Genomic DNA, 20,581 nt, shown 5'->3' on the forward strand with positions numbered 1-20,581 from the left:
CTCTTTTCCTCTTCTTCCTCCTCTTCTCTCCTCTCTCTCCTCCCCTCCCCTCCCTTCTCCTCTGCTAGACTGAGTTCACAGTCTGGTAGATTTAGTCTTGAATTGGAAGTCGAGGGAGAATGTCTTTGGACTCTTTTGCTAATTTCTTTTGTGAATATTAGACCATTATTCTGCTTCTCTGTGATCCCTGACTGGCTCTGAAAAAGGAAGAGATTTCTTGCTGTGTTTTTTTTTTTTTTTTTCCAAAAGTTTAACTTTTTTTCATTCTTATTTGATTTTTTGAATATGTAGAACAATTCTTCCCAAAGTCAAACCTTTTCTAAAAGGTACGTGCAAAGGTATATGTGACTCTTGTATCCCTTCTCCCTATCCCTGTAGGTAACTTACTTCATTAGTTTCTAGTTTCTCTCTCTCTCTCTCTCTCTGCAGAAATGAACATCTGCACATATGTTTTCTTGGTTCTTTTTCTTACACAAAAAGTTATATGCTATTTTAGACTTCGCCTTTTTCACTTAATAATATATCCGGCAAATTACTACACATAAGTTCAGAGAAATAGCTCTCGTTCTTTTTTCACAGCTGCATAGTACTGCATTGTGAGTATGCACTACAGTGTGTTCAACCAGAGTCTAATTTGGGGGTATTTAGGTCATTTCCAATATTTTTGCAACTACAAATAAAGCTTCAATGAATAAACTTTTGTATGAATATGTCTATATTGTTGGAGGTGTATCTTTAGGATGGATTCTTAGAAGTAGGATTATTGGGTTACAAGGTATAGATGTTTTCCTACACAGGAGTTGTACCATTTTGAATTCCCCTCAGCAATGATGAGGACCCTGGTCTCCTTACAGCCTCCCGGACAGAATGAATGGTCAAGCTTTTGATTCTTTGCTAAGGTGATGGGTGAGAAATGGTATCTCAGTGTAGCTTTAATTTGCATTTCGCTTATTATGAAGATGAATATTTTTTACATATTAAGGTCCATCTTTCTTTTTTTTTTTTTTATAAAATGTCTGTTCTTTTATTCATTTTTTCCCCTATAAGGAATCTAAAAATTTTCCCTTTTAAATTTAAAAATGTTCTATATATATATGTGTGTATATATATATATATGTGTGTGTGTGTATATATATATGTATATATATACATATATACATATATATATAAATATATTGTAATTATATATAAGCATATACATAAAATTTGTTATTAGGGATATTAGCCATTTGTTTCTCTTACAGGCTGCAAATATTTTCTTCTAATTCATCACCTGTCTTTTAACTTTGCTAATAGTGTGTTTGCCATGAAAAATTTAAAATAAAGTGTTTTGTAGTCAGATTGACCGATTTTGAAAAATAACTGGGCAGTTGGAATGATAGCTGTTGCGTATTGAGAGCCTGCCCTGGAAAAGTGCTGTGCTGAGGACTTTTCATACATAAGTCATTGAAAGAGGTCTCTGAATTAATAGGAAAAAGCAGTTGCACACAAAGAGATCTTGGCTAAGGCCTATCTTCAATACCCACCAGCGGTGTGACCTTGCACGCGGTGTATCCACGTTCCAGTTTTATCATCTTTGAAAAGGGATACTAATGGCATCTACATCATAGGGTTGTCCTGAGGATTAGCGGGGTCCTGAAAGGGCTTTGAGCAGTTCCTGACACATAATCAGTGTTGGATAAAGGTTGGCTATTTAATTACTGTGCCACAATATTTTAGTTTTAAACATATAAATTATAACCCAATATCCCCTTCTTCAAATTAAGCAAAATTCTGCCATCATTTACATGGTATCTCTATTTCTTTTACCATAGGTCTCAAAGATCACCATGAGACAGTGTCTTGTTTTCCGAATGCTTTGTCTTACGGTAGTTTAAATCAGCTACTCAGATCTAGGGTTTCTTGTGGAAAGACTCATGGAGAAAAATTTGGGACATGGCAAGAGCAGGTTAACTGTACTTTAAAAATATTAATGCTTATGTTTTGTTAATCAGATATGAATAACTATAATTATTGATGTTTCTAAAATGTGGTGTTTATAAAGTAAAAATTTTTATTGCTAGACTTCACTAGGGATTAAGATCAACTTATTACAAATGTTCACGGTTGCTGGGCTCCACATGGACGCTGCAAGGTCATAGTGTGTGCCCTCCCTGCCTGAGGTGGAATCCTGCCATTTCCAGGAAGAATTCTTGGTTATTAGAGAATTATTGATAATGCTTGGAGTTGGAAATGTTTTTGGCTGTTGCTCATGCTTGATATTTAATGATAAATTACTGCTTTTTTTAATTTCATGTTTAGCAAGTTAGTCTTTTGTGGTTGTTTGGTGGGTCTTTAGTTTTGGGTCTATGATTTCGCTCGGTAGCTATGAAACATGTGCCTCTTTTTTGCAACCATTTATTTGCAAATATGAAACATCTGTTTTAATTAAAACAGACACATGAACCTTAGCCCCCTCCCCAATTTACTTCTATAGTGAGACTTTATTACCACCATTAAGTTGTTTTTTCTTAAGTGAGAACTTAGAGTTGAGCAGACCAATTGGTCTTTGATTTACCTCAGTTGGCCATGGCAAAAAAATTTTAGAGGCATTGTCTTCGATTATTTAATAATTCTCCCTTTCTCCAAATTCCTCTGTTGCTGGCCTAAAACTAGAAAGCATTTTTATTTTCTGTTTTAGCTTTAAACTTTAATTTGAAATTCTAGATTTTTTTTCTTAGCTATCCAGCAATTTTTGGTGACTAAGTATTGAAAGCATTGAACTGGAAACTGCAGAGTTAAAGAAAACTCTGCCTTCAGTTAGCTTGCTTTTGAATGGCTAGAATTATTGTCTATGTTATAGTATTTTTCTGAATTGACTTTAATTTGGGGATATCACAGTTGTTATTTTTTTGCATTCTGCTGAAAATATGCTGGTATTTTACATTTTGCACAGGACTTACCATGGAAAATATTTTACATTAGTTGCTGATTTGAATTCGTCTTCTTTCCTATTCTCTGCCCGTGTTTCCTCGGTGTGAACACATGATTAGAAACTGCCAGTCATTGCAAGTTGATAACATTGATGATCTATTTTGGTGTCTTCAGGTTACCAGAGAGAACTTCTCTATCAAAGGGAAGATGGCTCTTTCAGTGCCTTTGGGAACGATGACCCTTCTGGGAGCACTTGGTAAGTGTTCTTGCTAACAGAGCAAATCCTTGTCATGGAATGGGCCCTCACTAGGTCACGATGGCCATGAAATTGGTAGATGTGTTGTATATATAGGCTCTGAGGCTGTTTTTCCCATAGCCTGGCTTTAAAAGAGATTCTCCTTTCTAAATGTGATTTTAAAACACTAACAAAGCAAGTGTTTTTGTGTAGAAAAGATAGGACATAAGTCCTCTTTTGGAAAAAGCAAAAAATAAAAATACCACACGATGATGGTAGGGCTGACAAGAAAACTCAGTTAGAAATACCGGGTGATTGTGACATAATTTTTTCTTTAATTTATATGATCAACATGAATTTTTTGTTAAGGCAGTCAGTGTAGTTAGTTTAACGTTATTTTTATGAGTGTGGGATTAAGTATAGAATATCTTGAGTTTCTTCCAGAATGGAATCTCTGCATGGCTGATTTTGGATGATTGCTCTCTCTCCTTGCTTTTCCCTTACTATCTTCAATTCTCTATTTCACTCAGAAAAAGACTGACTGTATCAGTCGGGTTGGGCAGGGCATGCTATGGTAACCACCCCGTAAATCTCAGTAGCTTACAGTATTTACAACAGGTTTTCTTTCACATGCTGCATTTCCACTATGGGCCAGCAGGGGGCACTGCAGTCTATGCTTCTGCTGCCACCATCTCACCTCACCGGGAAGCTTCAGGCTTTCATATGCAGCTCTGGCAATTGGATGCGTCAGCCAGGGTGTACCATTTCTTTTCACTTTGTCATTATCAAAGCTGGTCACATGGTCATGTTTCACTTCAGGGAGGCAAGAAAGTGAATTCCTCTGTATCCTGAAAGTAAAAAGGAACTGGATATTATTGAATATTAATAATATTTACCACACTAAATCTTTTATAGGATGAAACAGATCTGGTTCAAATTTTCTTTTTGGCACGAGTCAGGATATAGATCCAAAAATAGAAAGGTTTCAGTGTTTTATTGCTTGACATTCTTTTCACCTCAATACTTCGTGTTCTGTAGCGGGGATCAGCCAGCTTTTTCTGTAAAGGTTCAGAGAGTGAGTATGTTAGGCATATAGGCCACATGGTGTCTCTGCAGCATGTTCCTCCCTCTCCTCTCATTCCTCTCTTTTTCCTTTTATGCCTTTAAAACAAATTTTTAGATGGAGGATGGAGTGGGGAGAGGTAAAAAAACCCAACAACACCCAAAACAGACTGCTGTATTTGGCCCAAGGACCAGTCCTAGCCCAACAGATTTAGCCCATAGACCAGGGGTGGGCAAACTTTTTGACTCGAGGGCCACAATGGGTTCTTAAACTGGACCGGAGGGCCGGAACAAAAGCATGGATGGAGTGTTTGTGTGAACTAATATAAATTCAAAGTAAACATCATTACATTAAAGGGTATGGTCTTTTTTTTTTTCTAGTTTTATTCATTTCAAACGGGCCGGATCCGGCCCGCGGGCCGTAGTTTGCCCACGGCTGCCATAGACTTTAATTTGCTGCCTCCTGTCCTATGGGAAAGAAAATATCCATTTTCTCTACTGAAAAGTATGGCAGTTTGTGACCTATATGTACTTTATTCATGTCTTTAGGGCTGAGAGAAGTATATAATAAGTTCATCCTTGGTAACTACCCAGAACAGTCCAAAGATGAGTAATCTTGGACAATTTATTTAACTCTCTTGGAATGTCAAATTCTCAGTCTATCAAATAATGAGTCCTTATTAGATGATTTCTAAATTCCTTTCTAAGCCTGAGATGATGTGAGTGGACCTGAAATTTCTTGACCACACTCAAGTGGGAACTAGGTCTACCAGGTAGGCGGAGTTGTTTGTGTTACCTCCTTATTGTGTCCTTCCCTTTGTTTCTTCTTCGGGGAGTCTCCCTTGGGTGACGCTTCTGATGGGGAAAGAAGTGTTGCTATTGTTGGTGTTTTCTTGCTCAGCGTTATTTGGAGGACTTTATTCATTGTATTTTATGTCATTTCCCTCCACTCCCTTCCCCCAAGGTTGTCAGCCTTTGTTTTACGATGTTTCCTTGAAGCTGATCATTACATAGATATTGATCAGAATGTGCTACACAGAATATATACATGGCTCAAAGGACGTCAGAAATCCAATGGTGAATTTTGGGAGCCAGGAAGAGTGATCCACAGTGAGCTTCAAGGTGGCAATAAAAGTCCAGTAACGCTTACAGCTTATATTGTGACTTCTCTCCTGAGTTATAGAAAGTATCAGGTATTTCATCTTTGATTTCATAAATGATGGGTGGGGAATCACAGGAGAGGTAGGTTTGGATGGGTCCAATATGTGTCTGGAAACTTAGGGAATTTTGTATTTCATTTCACATTTGAAGTATGAATTTGGCATCCTTTTGCTTTGCATTTGTGACCACATTCCAAAATCTGAAAATAAAAATATTGACCCACTTTCTCAGAGTAACGAGAAGAATTCTAAAAATGCTTTCCAGTCTAAGTGTTGTACTTGCTGTTGGTAAGCCAAGTCAATTCCTATTTTATTGTTGGAAAGGTTAATTTCTTAGGGGACAGACAATTCTTCAGAATTTGGGAGTGCATTTTATTAAATCTAGGTTGTGAAGGATTTTTTTTTATTTCTAAAATATTATGGAGCAATTACAGTGTCTGCTCATTTAGTACAAAGCACACCCACACTCTAAAGAGCGTGTTAAATGGGCATGGATGTCTGGTTGAGAATGAGTGTACGTGGAAAGTTATGCTAATGAGCTTAATTTCGCTCCAGAGCTGTCTCAATGATTGATGCCTTTACTGCTTAATGCCGACTGCATTTCGCATGATCAAAACCAGCCATTCTCTAGATTAAGCTCCTACTATTTTCCTAGCCCAGGTCTAGGTGTGCAGAAGAGAAACTTTCCCCTGAATTCAGAGCTTCAACACCTGAGATCACATATGAGAAGTATCTTTCCTTAACTACATTGTATGCTTGAATCTGAATTCATGATATCCAACGGGAGAAACCCTGGCAAAAAGTTCTACTTTTTATTTCCTGTAAGGCACGGTGCCTATTTACTTTCAAAAGCGGGAAAAGTAGCGTTATGGTTTAAACACATGGCAAATCCATGAATGTCCACGATCATTGTTGATTCCCATTGCCTAGGTCAAAAGTCAGGTGCTTCCTGGACGCTGAAATTATTTTTTAAATAAATGCTTGAAAATACTTTTGGGGTTCTTTTGAATGGTAAAATATATATATGTTTTTTTCTTTCAAGCCTCATCTTGATGTGAAAAACTCTATCAAGTTTTTGGAGTCTGAGTTCCTCAGAGGAATCTCAGACAATTATACTCTGGCTCTTACGACGTATGCGCTGTCCTTCCTGGGGAGCCCGAAAGCCGCGGAAGCTTTGGATATCCTGATTCAGAGAGCAGAACTAGAAGGTATATGCGTAGCCCATGGACACAAGCAGTGGGGTAGTGCAGACCCTGGGGGTGGGGTGAGCAGGGGCTTTGGCTGTGGGCAAACTACGGCCCGCGGGCCGATCTGGCCCGTTCGGCTGTTCTATCCGGCCCGCGGAGCCGAAAGAGCGGAGGGTTCTCTTGCTCTCCCCTCCGCTCCTTCACCAGCAGCAGTGTTAACAAGTATTAGTTCACACAAACACTCCATCCATGCTTTTGTTCCCGCCCTCCGGTCCAGTTTAAGAACCCATTGTGGCCCTCGAGTCAAAAAGTTTGCCCACCCCTGGAGGTGGAGGGGAGTATAGGGAGGGGGTGGGATGGGAGATATCTATAATAGTATCAACAATAAAAATATATTTTTAAAAAGGGGGTAACACGCAGGTCCTATTGGAGGTTGTTAGACTGTTGGGCACTAGGAGATATATAAATTATGTGAGAGAGTTTTGTAAGCCAGATATGAAGTTGATTAATTTACATCTTCTAAATGGGATGAAGCATGAAGCACAGAGGATTATGACATGGCCATGTTGCTTCTACTCCCCCCAAGAGTTTTTCAGAGAATTTCAGGGCATGGGTACTTTCTTCTTTTGGATACATTCTACCAGATGTCAGTTACCCTTGTAGTTTTCTGATACCATTTCTGGTTTGGTGGCCTTGAGTGGTTTTTAAGACCTTGGTTTATGAGAGATTTGGGTTCAAATTCTGCCTCTGCTACTCCCCTTTGTGAGCTGCAGTTTTCTGAACTGTAAAATTGGAGTGACACCAACTTAAGGGTTGGTGTGAAGATTAAATGAGATAATGCACAGTGCTTGCTGCATGGTTCATGTTTAAAAATGGGAACCACAATGGTAATTAATAGAAACACAAATGCCAGAAAAATGCTGTTAGTGAATTATGAGTAGGATATGTATATTTTTGAATGGGGACTATTTAGTGCAGTGGTTCTCACCCTTCCTAATGCCACGACCCTTTAATACAGTTCCTCATGTTGTGGTGACCCCCAACCATAAAATTATTTTTGTTGCTACTTCATAACTGTAATTTTGCTACTGTTGTGAGTCGTAATGTAAATATCTGGTATGCAGGATGTACTTTCATTGTTACAAATTGAACATAATTAAAGCATAGTGATTAATCACAAAACCAATATGTAATTATATATGTGTTTTCCCGATGGTCTTAGGTGACCCCTGTGAAAGGGTCATTCGACCCCCAAAGGGGCTACGACCCACAGGTTGAGAACCGCTGATTTAGGGGCTACAGCAAGGCAAAACCTACAGATGTTGTCACTTTCCAAATGGTCTCTACAGTCAGGGATTCAGGGTGTGTGTGTGTGTGTGTGTGTGTGTGTGTGTGTGTGTTTGCTTGTGAATGTGTAGTTAGATAGATAGATATGGGGATAAGTGGGCTGAAACAGCTGTTTCAAAGTTCTGTTAATTCAAGAAGGGATAACTGTAGAAAGTATTTTGAGACTTCTGAGGCTGTAACAGATTGAATCCTTATCACCTATTGTTGTGCTGGGGATAAAGATTATTGCACAGAGGCTGAAGCAGTCCTTGACGTATCTTCTTCTCTGCTTGGCAGTTATTATACATTCCACCCAAGTGTAATCATCATCTAAACAGTAATATTTGAGGGGGGGGGGCACCAAATAGGATGCTCCTCCAGGGGCTCGTAGGAATATCTCTAGGAAGATTGTTGAGTTGGCCAGGGTCCCTCATTTTTTTCTTGGGGGCTTGGATTTGGAACTTATAACACCAACTTTCAGATAATGAAGGAGAGGTTTCCCAGAACATTAGAGCTGGTTAATGGCTGATTCCCAGAGCAGGGTTCTTTCCAATGTATTCTAAAATATTTTTGTGATGGCCTGTTCAGAAAAGTTATGTACATTATTTTCTGGAATATAGTATGTTTTTTTTCTTTTATTTATAGCTATTGAGTCTAGAGCCAAACATATGGATATCTTTTGGGAAAATATTTTCATCAAAACATCCTCACATATAACCAATAGGGAAAGAATGAAAATTTATGTTTCAATAGTTTAAAAAGTGACATATAAGTACATGTTTATATCTGTGCATGCATGTGTGTGTTTAAATATACATGTTTTATTTGGCATACAGATATACATATAAAGCAATAGAAATCATTTTATGTTAGCCAACTAGAACTTGGACCCGTGTAAGGATAATTAATGGTATAAAATGTAGGTTTTCTGTCATTGGTCATTCTGGCATTACTTTTCTCTTGCAGGAGACATGCTATTCTGGGTGTCATCAGCGTCCGGACTTGCTGAGTCCTGGCAGCCCAGATCCCTGGATATTGAAGTCGCAGCCTATGCGCTGCACTCACACTTCCTGCAGAATCGGGTTTCTGATGGAATCTCAATTATGAGGTGGCTGAGCAGGCAAAGAAACAGCTTGGGAGGTTTTGTATCTACCCAGGTGAGTCATGACAGTTTATTTATTTATTTTTTTCAATATATTTTATTGATTTTAGAGAGGAAGGGAGAGGGAGAGAGAGATAGAAACATCAATGATGAGAGAATCATTGATAGGCTGCCTCCTGCACGCCCCCTACTGGGGATTGAGCCTGCAACCCAGGCATGTGCCCTTGGCTGGAGTCAAACCTGGGACCCTTCAGTCCACAGCCGATGCGCTATCCATTGAGCCAAACCAGCTAGGGCAGTCATGACAGTTTTAAATTTATTATCCATCCACCCATCCATCCACCCATCCATCCATCCATAGCTTTAGGAAGTATGTAGTTGCTTTTTTTTCATGACTTCATCAAATTACTTAGCAGTTTAAAAGTTAGGTAACTTAAGCCAAAGGTTTAAATTACTCATTTTAACTTTTTCTCATCATGGATATAAACATCGCCTCTGGTATTTATAGGGAATAAATTAGTTCCCCATCTGTATTAGCCATTTTCCTATCCGTGGTAACTGATATTGTAGATGGGGAGTTCTGTCCAGCCGATATTTTCTGAGCCTCTCAAGGAGATTCAAAGATGAATAAAGGAGACTTCCACTCTCAGGGAAGGGGGATGACTGTATAGCGGGGTTCCTAAACATTACTGTATTTGACCTTGATGTATACTTATATACACACATGGTTTTCTTTTCTCAACAGGACACCATTGTGGCCTTGAAGGCCCTGTCTGAATTTGCAGTCCTGATGAACACAGAAGGGACACATATGCAAGTGACCATAACGGGGTCTGTGGCACCAAGTCCTGTAAAGTTTCTGATTGACACACAGAACTACTTTATGCTTCAGTCGGCAGAGGTGTGGACAAGGGGTGGTTATTTAAAATTCTGTGCAGATGACTCGGTAGGGTAGAAAATGGTTTTAACTCCGTTCTATTGACTTCAACAAAGACTTGTTCCCAGAGCCCTGTAGCGACTGGGAGGAAGGAGCACACTCCTTTGGTTGATTTTGCTGAGCTAGGGAAGGGAGGAGGGGATGGGAATTTTGAAAAGGAGAAAACATGGGCACTGACATATTGGGACCAGAATGAACACCCATTGAGATACTATTCTTTGCAGGAATCGTGCTCAATTTCTTTACATGTGCTACTGCACTTATTTCTCAAACCAGCACTAAGAAGTAAGTTCCATCCAGCAGATATTTTCTTACTTTTATCCCTATTGTACACATGATAAAACTGAGGCCGAGAGAGGTTAAAAACTTGCTCAAGATCATGCTACTAACAACAGTAGAACTACGACTTGAACCCATGGTTTCAAAGACCATGTTCTTTTCAGCTGCCCCACCTGTCCTCATTAGAGAATTGATAAAACCAGTATTAGAATTCTTACTTTGATATGGAATAAAGGCCTATGCTAGACCCTAACCTTATCTCCCTGGGTAACCTTGTGGGAACTTGAGCGTAATGGATGAAAGTAATAATTTCAAGGCTGGAAACTGAGGAAGAGGGGTTATGGCAAAGGAAAAGAAGGAATAACCTTAGTCATAGGCAATGATGATGTGTCACTGGGTGCCCAGCATGACCAAGGGATTAGGCACTGACTAAGGGAGGTCAGTGGAGAGAGCTGGCATGTTTCTTGTCTTTCATGCATCAGCCCCTAAAGAAGGGCAGGCCTACCCCTAGCGCTAATGTGCTTTTCTAAAGGGCAGAGGTGAGAGCGTGTGAAGAGTGGGTGCTACTTTCTCTAACTTCACTTCTGTCATGGTTGACCCAGGGCTTTTGATATGTGAGGCCCGGTAAAGTTCTTAGAGCTTTCCACAGATTGCTCACACTGTATCCCTAATGAGGAATCACACTGACCTCTTGTGATATGGAAAATTCGCCTTATTCACTCCCCCCCCCCCTTTATTCAGCTTGCTGTGGCAGTGCCAATTGAAGTTAATATTTCCGCAGATGGTTATGGATTTGCTGTTTGTCAGGTATGTAATAATATTTGGTTAAATATGACTTGTTATAACAATTCTTTGGTTTGGGACACTGCTAAATCTTTAAGTTAGACAATGTATAGATCCTTAATGATTTATTTATATGAGTTAGGCAAGATAAGTCACTATTAGAGACGTTATTAGCTGGAGAATAGGTAGCAACTCTATGGACTGATAATCTATTGGATAAATATTTCTTGGTTATTATATACAGCTTGAAGTGAGGACGAAAATCCTCCAACACTATTCCTGTGAATTGTTGGGAACTCCCACATTATTTTATGAAAATAGAGCTCTGAATTTTAATGCTATGACTTGATAAATAAATATGCATTTTACTTACAACTTAATATTCATCAAACAATATAAAGGTCAACATGGCATTACAAGTAATTGACCTAAAGATAGGAAATGTGTCCTGTACTAGAGCATGATATGCTTAATGTTCTGGTACAGGAAGAAAATCCAAAGAAATCTACCTTTTATCATGCAATAGGGATTAGAATAAAATGAAAGTAGCATGAAAACTACAGGATGAAATATAGGATGAAATAATTATTATACTAAATAATACATGAAAATCATAGGAACTAAAAATCATTTCATTAGAAACCCAATATAATATGTGATAGGACCAACAATGATTATGTGCTTGATTAGAAAAAACAAACCAAACAAACCCTGAAAGATTTACTAAGAAAGTAAAAAAAAAAAAAAAGGCTATTATACAGAAAATGGACTTTTTTAAAACACCAGGACAGTTCTAGACAAGAAAGCAGAAACACTTGCTAAGTAAGGCAGAAGCTTAGGTATAATTTGGGAACTTCCAAATAATTCTCAGATTAATTTTTCTGATACTCAGAACAAGTGAATGTTTTTTAAAAATCAAGGAAAAATGATCACAGTTAAAAGGAATGGTATTCAATGAAAAAGATTGAAAGAAAAAAGAGCGAAGAGTTTGTATTGGTCTTTACTAACAAAGACCGGGTGAAAATTCTCATTCCTAAACCATCTTTCAATGCAAACAGTAAATCTGAAAGTAAATACACAGGATATTTTAGATACAATTGGAAAATTATGTAAGTATACTTTAGTCACCAAATTGGTTGGCACTCATTCTCGATAAACCAAATATACACAGATTCCTTAAGCCAAGTGATTTTTACTTGAGGTTTGAAGGGCAGAGCGGTAAATATGGCACCTACTGGTCAGAATATTCATCAGTCTTATGTGTTTATCAACGTGCAGAAAACAAAAGGCAGGGACTAAAAGGCCCTGCGCATGATGGAGAAAAACATTGCAGAAAGAAGGTCACGCTGGAATAAATCTTGAGATTTCCTCTAGTTGATATTTTTCTAAGGGCCCTGGAAAAAGAATGGCAAAGAAAACTCAGGTTTACAGTGAATGTTAACTTCTTTTGAGCAATAAAATGCTAAGCTGTTGGAAATAAGCTGCAAGATCTTTTGAAGTTCTCTGAGTGAGCAGTTGAACTTTATTGTGGGCCAAACATAAACCCTAATACTTAGTTATAGATGACATTACTTATGTCCCAGAGGACAAATTTAATAGTCCTTGTTTGTGTCCTGATGGTATTGGTTCTTAAAGGACAACTGCATGCCACTGGAAGAGGGATGATGAAAGTAATAGCGATCATCTCTCCAAATTTATGAAACCATTCCTTCAACTGCTCCAAAAATACTCCATATAATTTTAGTTGTAGTTAAAGAAAGAGTTGGAGAATTTCCAGGGTGAGAAAACAAGAATGATCAAGGGGATGAAGGATTTGAGCTAGGAGTGGCAGAATGAAAAGTTGGAAATCTTGGGTTTAAAAGATGAAGGCTCAGAGAAAGGATTTTTAATAGTATGTAAATCCACAATGGGAATTAGAGGTTTAGTTCTCTGTGTGTGTGATTTAAGTATAAAGCAGAAAAAAAATACAACTTACATAGCAATAGGAAGGCTTATGAACCTTGGATCAAAAAATGTGGAAGAGGTAAAAAATTTAGATTCCAGTTCAACGTGGCATGAGGCAGGCCTAGAAAATTTCCCCAAGCTTCTGATCTTAGGATTCATTTGAGTAAAACACTCGTTCTCACACTCCCCAGTGTCCACACAGCACCTCACATTATTGGTGGACGCAGAGTATGGAAATGATGGAAAAGACCCAGTTGACTTGAAAACCGTTATTTATTTTATCATCTCTGAAAGATATATGATAAAAAAAGAATCCTGAGCAGTTGAATAGGTTTCTGTCCCATCAAGGCTCTTAGATGTTTTAGCTTTGTTTTATCTTAGAGTTTCTACGGTTCCAGTGTGTGAAAGATGACTTCAGTTGGGCAGCAGAGTTTAGAAATTAGTGGACACTCTTAAGAAAGTTGGCAATAGATGTTTCTCTCTCTCCTCCCCCAACCCTTTTCACTCTCTGAAACTCAAGGGGAAAAATACCCTAAAGTGAGGATTAAGAAAAAATAATAATAAAGAAAGAAAGTTGGCAGTAGTTTCACTTTTTCCCGATAGGGAATGTTTTACATTCTTTGGAAGAAAACAATACACATGACTATCATTCATGATAATCTATGACACTTGTTTTGGAATGTTAGCAAACTTTTCTCAGTTTTAAAAATCATTACTTATAAACTTTCATAACAATGTTTGTTATTAATGATACTTTGTTAGCTAGTAAAACTAATTTTTTTCTAGGTTGGAGTTTGTGAATGTAGTTGATAATCATTACCTAACATTTAGAAAACATAATGATGGTAATTTATTGCTAACAATTTATTGCTAATTTGTTATTAATGCTAATTTGTTATTTTTGCAGCTAAATGTTTTTTATAATGTGAAAGATTCAGAGTCTTCCAAAAACCAAAAATCAATCCAAAGTCAAGAAGTCTTTGACTTAGCTGTTGCTGTAAAAGATAATGAAGATGATATCAATCATTTGAATTTGAATGTATGCACAAGGTTGGTATCTGTTTAACTCTCCTCTTTCCCCTTTACAAAAGAAAAGATTTGAAGATTTAATTATTTATGTATATCTAACTATATCAATACAGAAGGAGTTACATTGAACAAAGATTTGTTATGCATTATACTTTAGACTTCAACTAGAAATGTGTGAACTGCTAATAATATTTAAGCATTTCTCAATGTGTCTAACATTATTTACAAGTTTTCTTTGTACTTATAAGAACTTTGCATTGAAAAATTTACTAAAACTCAGGTCTAATTGATGAAAACTGGAAATTAACCAATCACATTTAATACACCTAAATTGGTTATTTCTGGTTGTTAGTCATTTTTATGTTAAGCAATTATTCCAGGTTCGTATTTAGTATTCAGTGTTATTTTTTAAAAAATTTTATTTGTTAATCCTCACCTGAGGATATTTTTTCATTGATTTTTAGGGAGAATGGAGAGAGAGGGAAAGACAGGGAGAAACATTGACATGAGAGAAAATGTATCGATTGGTTGCCTCCTGCACGAGACCTGACCAGGGTCTGGGTCAGGGAGGAGCCTGCAACCAAGGTACGTGTCCTTGACCGGAATGAAGCCCAAGACCCTTTGGTCCAAAGGCCGACACTCTATTCACTGAACCAAACCAGTTAGGGTGAATGTTATATTTTTAACTCAAAATTTCATAAGAGCAGGCAAGTTCAATGAAGAGAATAGTTTCATTTTCTTTTTTTAGATAGTGAAAATATTCCAATTTAGAAGGTCTCACCGTGGATAATTAGGCACGTATAGCTTCTGGGAGTACGTGTAAGGTGTTTGTAAATTTGGTTTGTATCCAGTGCATCTGAGGATCTTGTTAAATCATAAGGAAAAAAGGCTCCACTCAAAGCATAGTGGAGCGAGTCTGTGAAGTTGTGGTCCTCAGCTTTCTGCTCATTCTAACACACACACAAGTTTGAGAGCAGCTTCTTTAGAAAGTTCTTTTTTTAAAAAGCATTGTTTATGGATTTCAGAGAGGAAGGGAGAGGGAGGGAGGGAGGGAGAGAGAGAGAGAGAGAGAGAGAGAGAGAGAGAGAGAGAGAGAGAGAAGCACCAATGATGAGAGAAAAATCGACTGGCTGCCTCCTGCCTGCCCCCTACTGGGGATCAAGCCCATGACCTGGGCATGTGCCTTGACCAAGAATCGAACCAGTAACCTCCTAATTCATTGGCCACTGCTCAACCACTGAGCCACACTGGCCAGGCAGAAAGTTCTTGAATCAAGAGACTTTACAGTTGGGATTGCTGAGCCAGCTGCAGTCAGCAGTTGTACTGTATGGCTTTTCCATCGGTCATCAGTTCGTTGCTCTAAAAAGCAAGATTTTCTGCCAGCCGTGCTGGGGTTTGCTGCGGGAAAGGACACCAGGAATTCACTTAACAATGCTATGATCCTTTCATGTTGGAGACACACTCCTTCCCGTAACCACACTGGGCTCCTTCTGCTCTAAACAGAAAGCTCTTGCCAGCTCTTTATTTTAGAAAAATATTTACTTTAAAGGAGACAAAATGTTGTTGGTGCCCAGGTGCTTTGATGCTGACATTGTGTACAGCAGTGTGAGGGAACGAGGAGGTGTGATAAAACTTTCCGAGGCTGGTCCCTGTCTCCAGGTGGCCAAAGAAAACACAAAATGTGCTCCAAGTCTGCGGGAGAACAAAGGGAAGGACGTAAAACCAGATGAAGGCAAGGTTGCTAAAGACTTGGCCTAGCTCTGCTGCAAAGTGGTGGTAAACGATGCCTCTGTGTCAGTCCTGGCTTCCTGCGGGAACCTTTCGGGCTGTCAGCTTTTGAGAAAATGCAATTCAGTTTGGAGTCACCACTCAAAAACAGAGTTGCCTGCTGAACGGGCACCTAGGTTGTACCTGTCACAACCTACTCAGGCCTGTTGCATGGCAGGCATTTCGCACTGTCTGCGAAGTGCACACATTTTCTACCATTATTCCTCCTGTGGTTGGAAGTGATAAGGCGTTCACACCTGGAAGGAAAGGATGACCTGTTTTACAGTTTTCTGCAGTGATTTTTATTGGAATGATATAGTAATATTTGAAATGACACTTGGCAGTTTTAACTTTTCTATGAAGATAGTTTGCCAGCAGCTTTTGGTTTTTCTTCCATCCCTTCCTTTCGATGTAGGTTTCTGGGCACAGAAAGAAGTGGCATGGCCCTCATGGAGGTGAACCTGCTCAGCGGTTTCACTGTGCCGTCAGATGCAATTCCTCTGAGCGAGACAGTGAAGAAAGTGGAGAGCGATCAGGGGAAACTCAACCTATACTTGGATTCTGTAAGTAGTGAAACCCGTTTCATCATGGTGACCACTGACAGAGCCTCCATGTCTTGTGTTCAAAGTCTCCCTTACTTTACGCATGTTTTCTTTAAGTTGTTATTTCAGCATTTTGTGTCCCTGAGTGACTTTAACACAGCAACCTTATATTTGTTCTTATTAAAAAGACATCATTATAGAATTAGTTTTATTAAAGAGCATTGCTATTAATGATGACCCCGGTGAAAGTCTTGATAACCAAATCATTATTTCATGCCAGATGTAAAATAAATATATAGAAACTGCCACATTAGAATTTTAAAAATCAAGTCCAGATCTCACTTTGAGAACCCCTCCCTCACCTCAGGGAATTGCTAAACATATTCGTTTAAATGCTGATGATGAAAGCTTTAATTACATGTTTTAAAATGCTTTTATGAAGCTTTAAATAAATCCCAAAGTGGGTTAATATTCCTTCATTGATGTCAGGTGCTTACATCATAGCAGAATATTTTCAGAAGTTTGGTCTTTATATGTAATTATTACATAATTTTCATACATACTTCCCATTGCTGTATGAAAATTGTTGGTTCAAGAATAAGGTGCATAAAATATGTGAGAATAATGTAAGTGAAGAATTCAAGACTCTACTTATGTCTCAAAACCGCTGGTCTGTAAGTTTATTCTTTTTTCTAACATCCATATGAAATTCATAGGTTGAATTGAAATTGAGTTCTAAGTGTTTTAGGATTTCATGTTACATGGGGGGACTATGTATTTTTTTTTAATTCCAGTTTTGCCAAATATGAATCAGAAATATATTGCTTTAGCAATATATCTACTTTTAAAAAGCTAGTTCTTGAATGTTCTCATTGTTTTAAGACTTCAAAAGTCACTCTGGTTAAAAACCTGTTAAAATTAATTCAGGGTCTCTAGGATTCTTTTGCTGTTCAGGAATTTTCTTATACTAAATAACTGCTTGAAAGCCACAGGCCTGATTTAGAACTTGAAGAACAAATTTAGAGTTTTTATTTAATAACATAATTGGTTTTGAAGGTTGTCCTATACCCGAGATGTTCTTGTTAATAGAGTTATTTTAATTTGAGTGTCCATTATGTTTTGACAGATTAATTTGAATTTTTATTTACTGCTAATTGGTATATGATGGAATGTTTGAAGGCATTTGTCAATTTTGGATTCCGTAACCAGTTTTGTTTGCCAGCTTGGCATAAGCTGCCCCTCTTAGAAGCCAGGAGGCTGGCCTTTTGTACTTCCTATCAGTCACTGGCTGTGGGGTGCTCCCGCCTCCCCGGTGTACCCGTCCACCCCAGGGTTACCTCACTCACTGGGAGAAGTGGCTCCTGTGAGCTGAGGGCCTTTCTCCAGATAAGGGGCTGCTGAGAGCTATTAGCAGGAACTGCTGTGGGTGCACTGCCCGAGGCAGGGGGTCTGGGTGAGGCAGCAGGGCCTCAGAGCTTTTGTCCTTGGGATTGCTGCTTGACCACTCAGTATCTCTCCCTGTCAGTAAAATGGAAGTAAGAACAATACCTGTCCTGTAAGGGTAGTTTACGGTTAAATGAGGTAATTTATATAAAGTGCTTACCACAGTACCGGGCATGTAGAAGTGCTCCCTAAATGTTAGTTTCTGTATCTGTCTCCTAAAATGATAAGAAAAAGAAATATCTTTTACTTTTTTATGAACACATAGTCTGCCATCTTCTTAAAAGTCTTTTGTATTTTTCAAGGTAAATGAAACCCAATTCTGTGTTGATATCCCTGCTGTGAGAAACTTTAAAGTTTCAAATGCACAAGATGCTTCTGTGTCCATAGTGGATTACTATGAACCAAGTAAGTGAGTTCTGACTTCCTGTTACTTTAGGAGTTAAGCTAGGCATCCACCCATCCATCCCTTCATTCATTCACTCACTCACTAATGCATTTATTCAAAGTGGTCACCCACTGGATTGGTTTTGTGGTGGGGGGTATTGTTAGGGGAAGTGTAGGAGGTAGGGGAGCAGGAGGTAAGCTTTTCATTTAAATGAAGACAACTGATCATTTACAAGGTCCTTGGGGGACATGTTGGGGAACCACTGATGTTGAACCGTGTTTCTGTCAGAAGGGCCGGATATGCTGTGGAGACGTGAGGATAGTACCTAATTATCCAACTTTGTTATTTGACCTCGCTGCAGAATTTCCCAAGTGATGTTCCTTAGGTCTTATGGAGAACATTTTCAACCTTTAAGAAACCAAAGAGGTTCAGTCAATGTAAATTTACTTTTGTGTGTGGAAAACAACTTATTTATGAGAGGCACATTTTTAAATGAACATGTGGGAAAGAGCAGAGTTTTAAAAGCCTACCATCTCATTTTTGAAAATCCTAAAGTTAGAAAACATATTTATAACATTAAAAAAAATTAAATAGGAAGAAATCTGAAGATAGAATATTTTTGAAAATTGTAAAAATTAAAGTAATTTGTTTTATAATGAGTTCATTAGAGTGTTATAAGTGCTTTATATAGTTTGTTTCATATTAGCTTATCCTATAAAATTTACCAAAGCTGAGTACTTTTTAGAAGATTATGTTCTCCGTGTTTTAAAGCAGCAATTTTTAATCCTTTTCATCTCATGGCACACATAAACTAATTACTAAAATTCTGCTGTACCCCCCAAAAATATAATTTTTGCTGACCTGACAAAAAAAATAGTTATAATTTTGATTCATTCACATTGGACAGCTATGGTTGTATTGACTGTTGTCCTTTTTTTACTTGGCAATCTAAGGGAAAGGAGGTCAGTGCCCCTGACTCAATCGAGAGGTATTGCATGTTTTAAAAATTCTTGCGACACACCGGTTGGAAAATCACCGTTTTAAAGCATTGAAACAAGGCATTGCATTTTCTTCATATTTTTGTACTTTTAAATAAAGCCCTTTGTAAATATCTTCTTTCTGTTTTTTAAAAAAATTAATTTATTTTTCAATTATAGTTAACATACAATGTAAGTATCTCTTTTCAGTAGTTCTCATGATCAGAACTTTTTCTCGAATGCACAGACAATATCGCTCTAAAAGAAACGCTGGAGGCAGTGAAACAACCCTTCACTAAAGGTCTTTCCCGTTCCATGAGGCCCCAGGGTGGGCTTGCCCCAAAGCAGGCAGCTGCAGCCCGTTTTCTCTGTTCATGCCGGCAGCTGTGGGTGGTGCACAGATTGGACCGAAAGCGCTGTTTCCCACTTGGATTTGGTTAGCAGTGTGGGCCCCTCTGGAGCATTTCACTTGTTTCTTGAAAAGAAGAATAAAATTGTATGGAGAATGGAAAACTCAGGAAAGTGCACTGAAATGCTTTTAAGCTTTGGCAAAGCAAACGTTTCTAAACAAGGGCGACGTGTAAACTGATGTCCTCCTCTTTGAACAGGGAGACGCGCGGTGAGAAGTTACAACTCCAAAGTGAAGCTGTCCTCCTGTGACCTCTGCAGCTGCCCCTACGAGAGCGAGAGCGGCGCGCCGGCCGCCCTCCATCACTCCCCAGTTGTTCTTGTTTTCTGTTTCATGCTTCTGTTCTCTTTGCAGCGGTGGCTGTGACTTACTTTTTAAGGGCTCTGTGGGACCCATTTCCAGAGTCACACGTGATTGTCTTATGTTCATAATCCAATGTTGCTTCTGACTATTTTGAAAAACAATTTTTTTCCCTTCTTTTTGTGGGGTTGAGGGGGATGCTGTACCACAGGTCCTAGTATGTATGGCTGCATAGATTTCTTCACCTGACTTCCGTGTGCAACAAAATGTCGAATTATTGCAGCTGTATATCTTTATTTTTCCCCTCTTTAAAATATTTCAGGATTTTGGAGGAGGTGTTGTTTTCTCCAGAATAAATGTGTTATTTTAGATCCATTCTTCTTTTCATTTTCCAGAGGAAATGAGGTTCTTCAGACTTGTTAAACATCAGTCTTTCCTTTAGTATTGATAACCTAAAAAATAAAAGGCCAAGGCTAGAGGCATCAGGATTTATTTGAGATAAAAAGGAATCATTACTCGGAAAGCACTGATTCAGGCAGAAGCCCAGATAGTGTTCGGGTTAGGAGACAAAAACAAGGGGGATTTATGAGAAAGGGAGGGAAAGCAATGACATCATTAGAAGGAAGATGCTCCTATTGGTGCAGATGAGCTAACCTAGCGATGTTTCATTCTGAGCGATGTGCTTCATTTTCAGCCCCGTAGCCATCAGTGTGGTAGTCACAACAGCTGCTTGCTGGCTGTCCTTGCAGACACAGTGCCACTGTAGGTTATTTGGCCCCGTGTTAACCTCCCGAAGGTGTG

The 20,581-nt window shown here is 38.5% G+C and overlaps 1 protein-coding gene across 1 annotated transcript in view; it reads left to right on the forward strand.

The window, feature by feature from the left end:
• CD109 (CD109 molecule) overlaps positions 1–20,154 on the forward strand; it is a 122,314-nt gene extending 102,160 nt beyond the window's left edge. The window contains exons 24-33 of the mRNA XM_081094514.1: positions 3,088–3,169; positions 5,175–5,403; positions 6,413–6,578; positions 8,850–9,040; positions 9,731–9,886; positions 10,943–11,008; positions 13,836–13,978; positions 16,140–16,287; positions 18,012–18,114; positions 19,680–20,154. Coding sequence (XP_080950640.1) covers positions 3,088–3,169; positions 5,175–5,403; positions 6,413–6,578; positions 8,850–9,040; positions 9,731–9,886; positions 10,943–11,008; positions 13,836–13,978; positions 16,140–16,287; positions 18,012–18,114; positions 19,680–19,846 — 1,451 coding nt within the window. The 3' untranslated portion in view covers positions 19,847–20,154. The remainder of the gene's footprint in view (positions 1–3,087; positions 3,170–5,174; positions 5,404–6,412; positions 6,579–8,849; positions 9,041–9,730; positions 9,887–10,942; positions 11,009–13,835; positions 13,979–16,139; positions 16,288–18,011; positions 18,115–19,679) is intronic.
• Positions 20,155–20,581: the final 427 nt, after the last annotated feature.

The sequence above is a fragment of the Myotis nattereri genome, assembly GCF_964212035.1.
Source record: "Myotis nattereri genome assembly, chromosome: 6".
Lineage (NCBI taxonomy): Eukaryota > Metazoa > Chordata > Mammalia > Chiroptera > Vespertilionidae > Myotis > Myotis nattereri.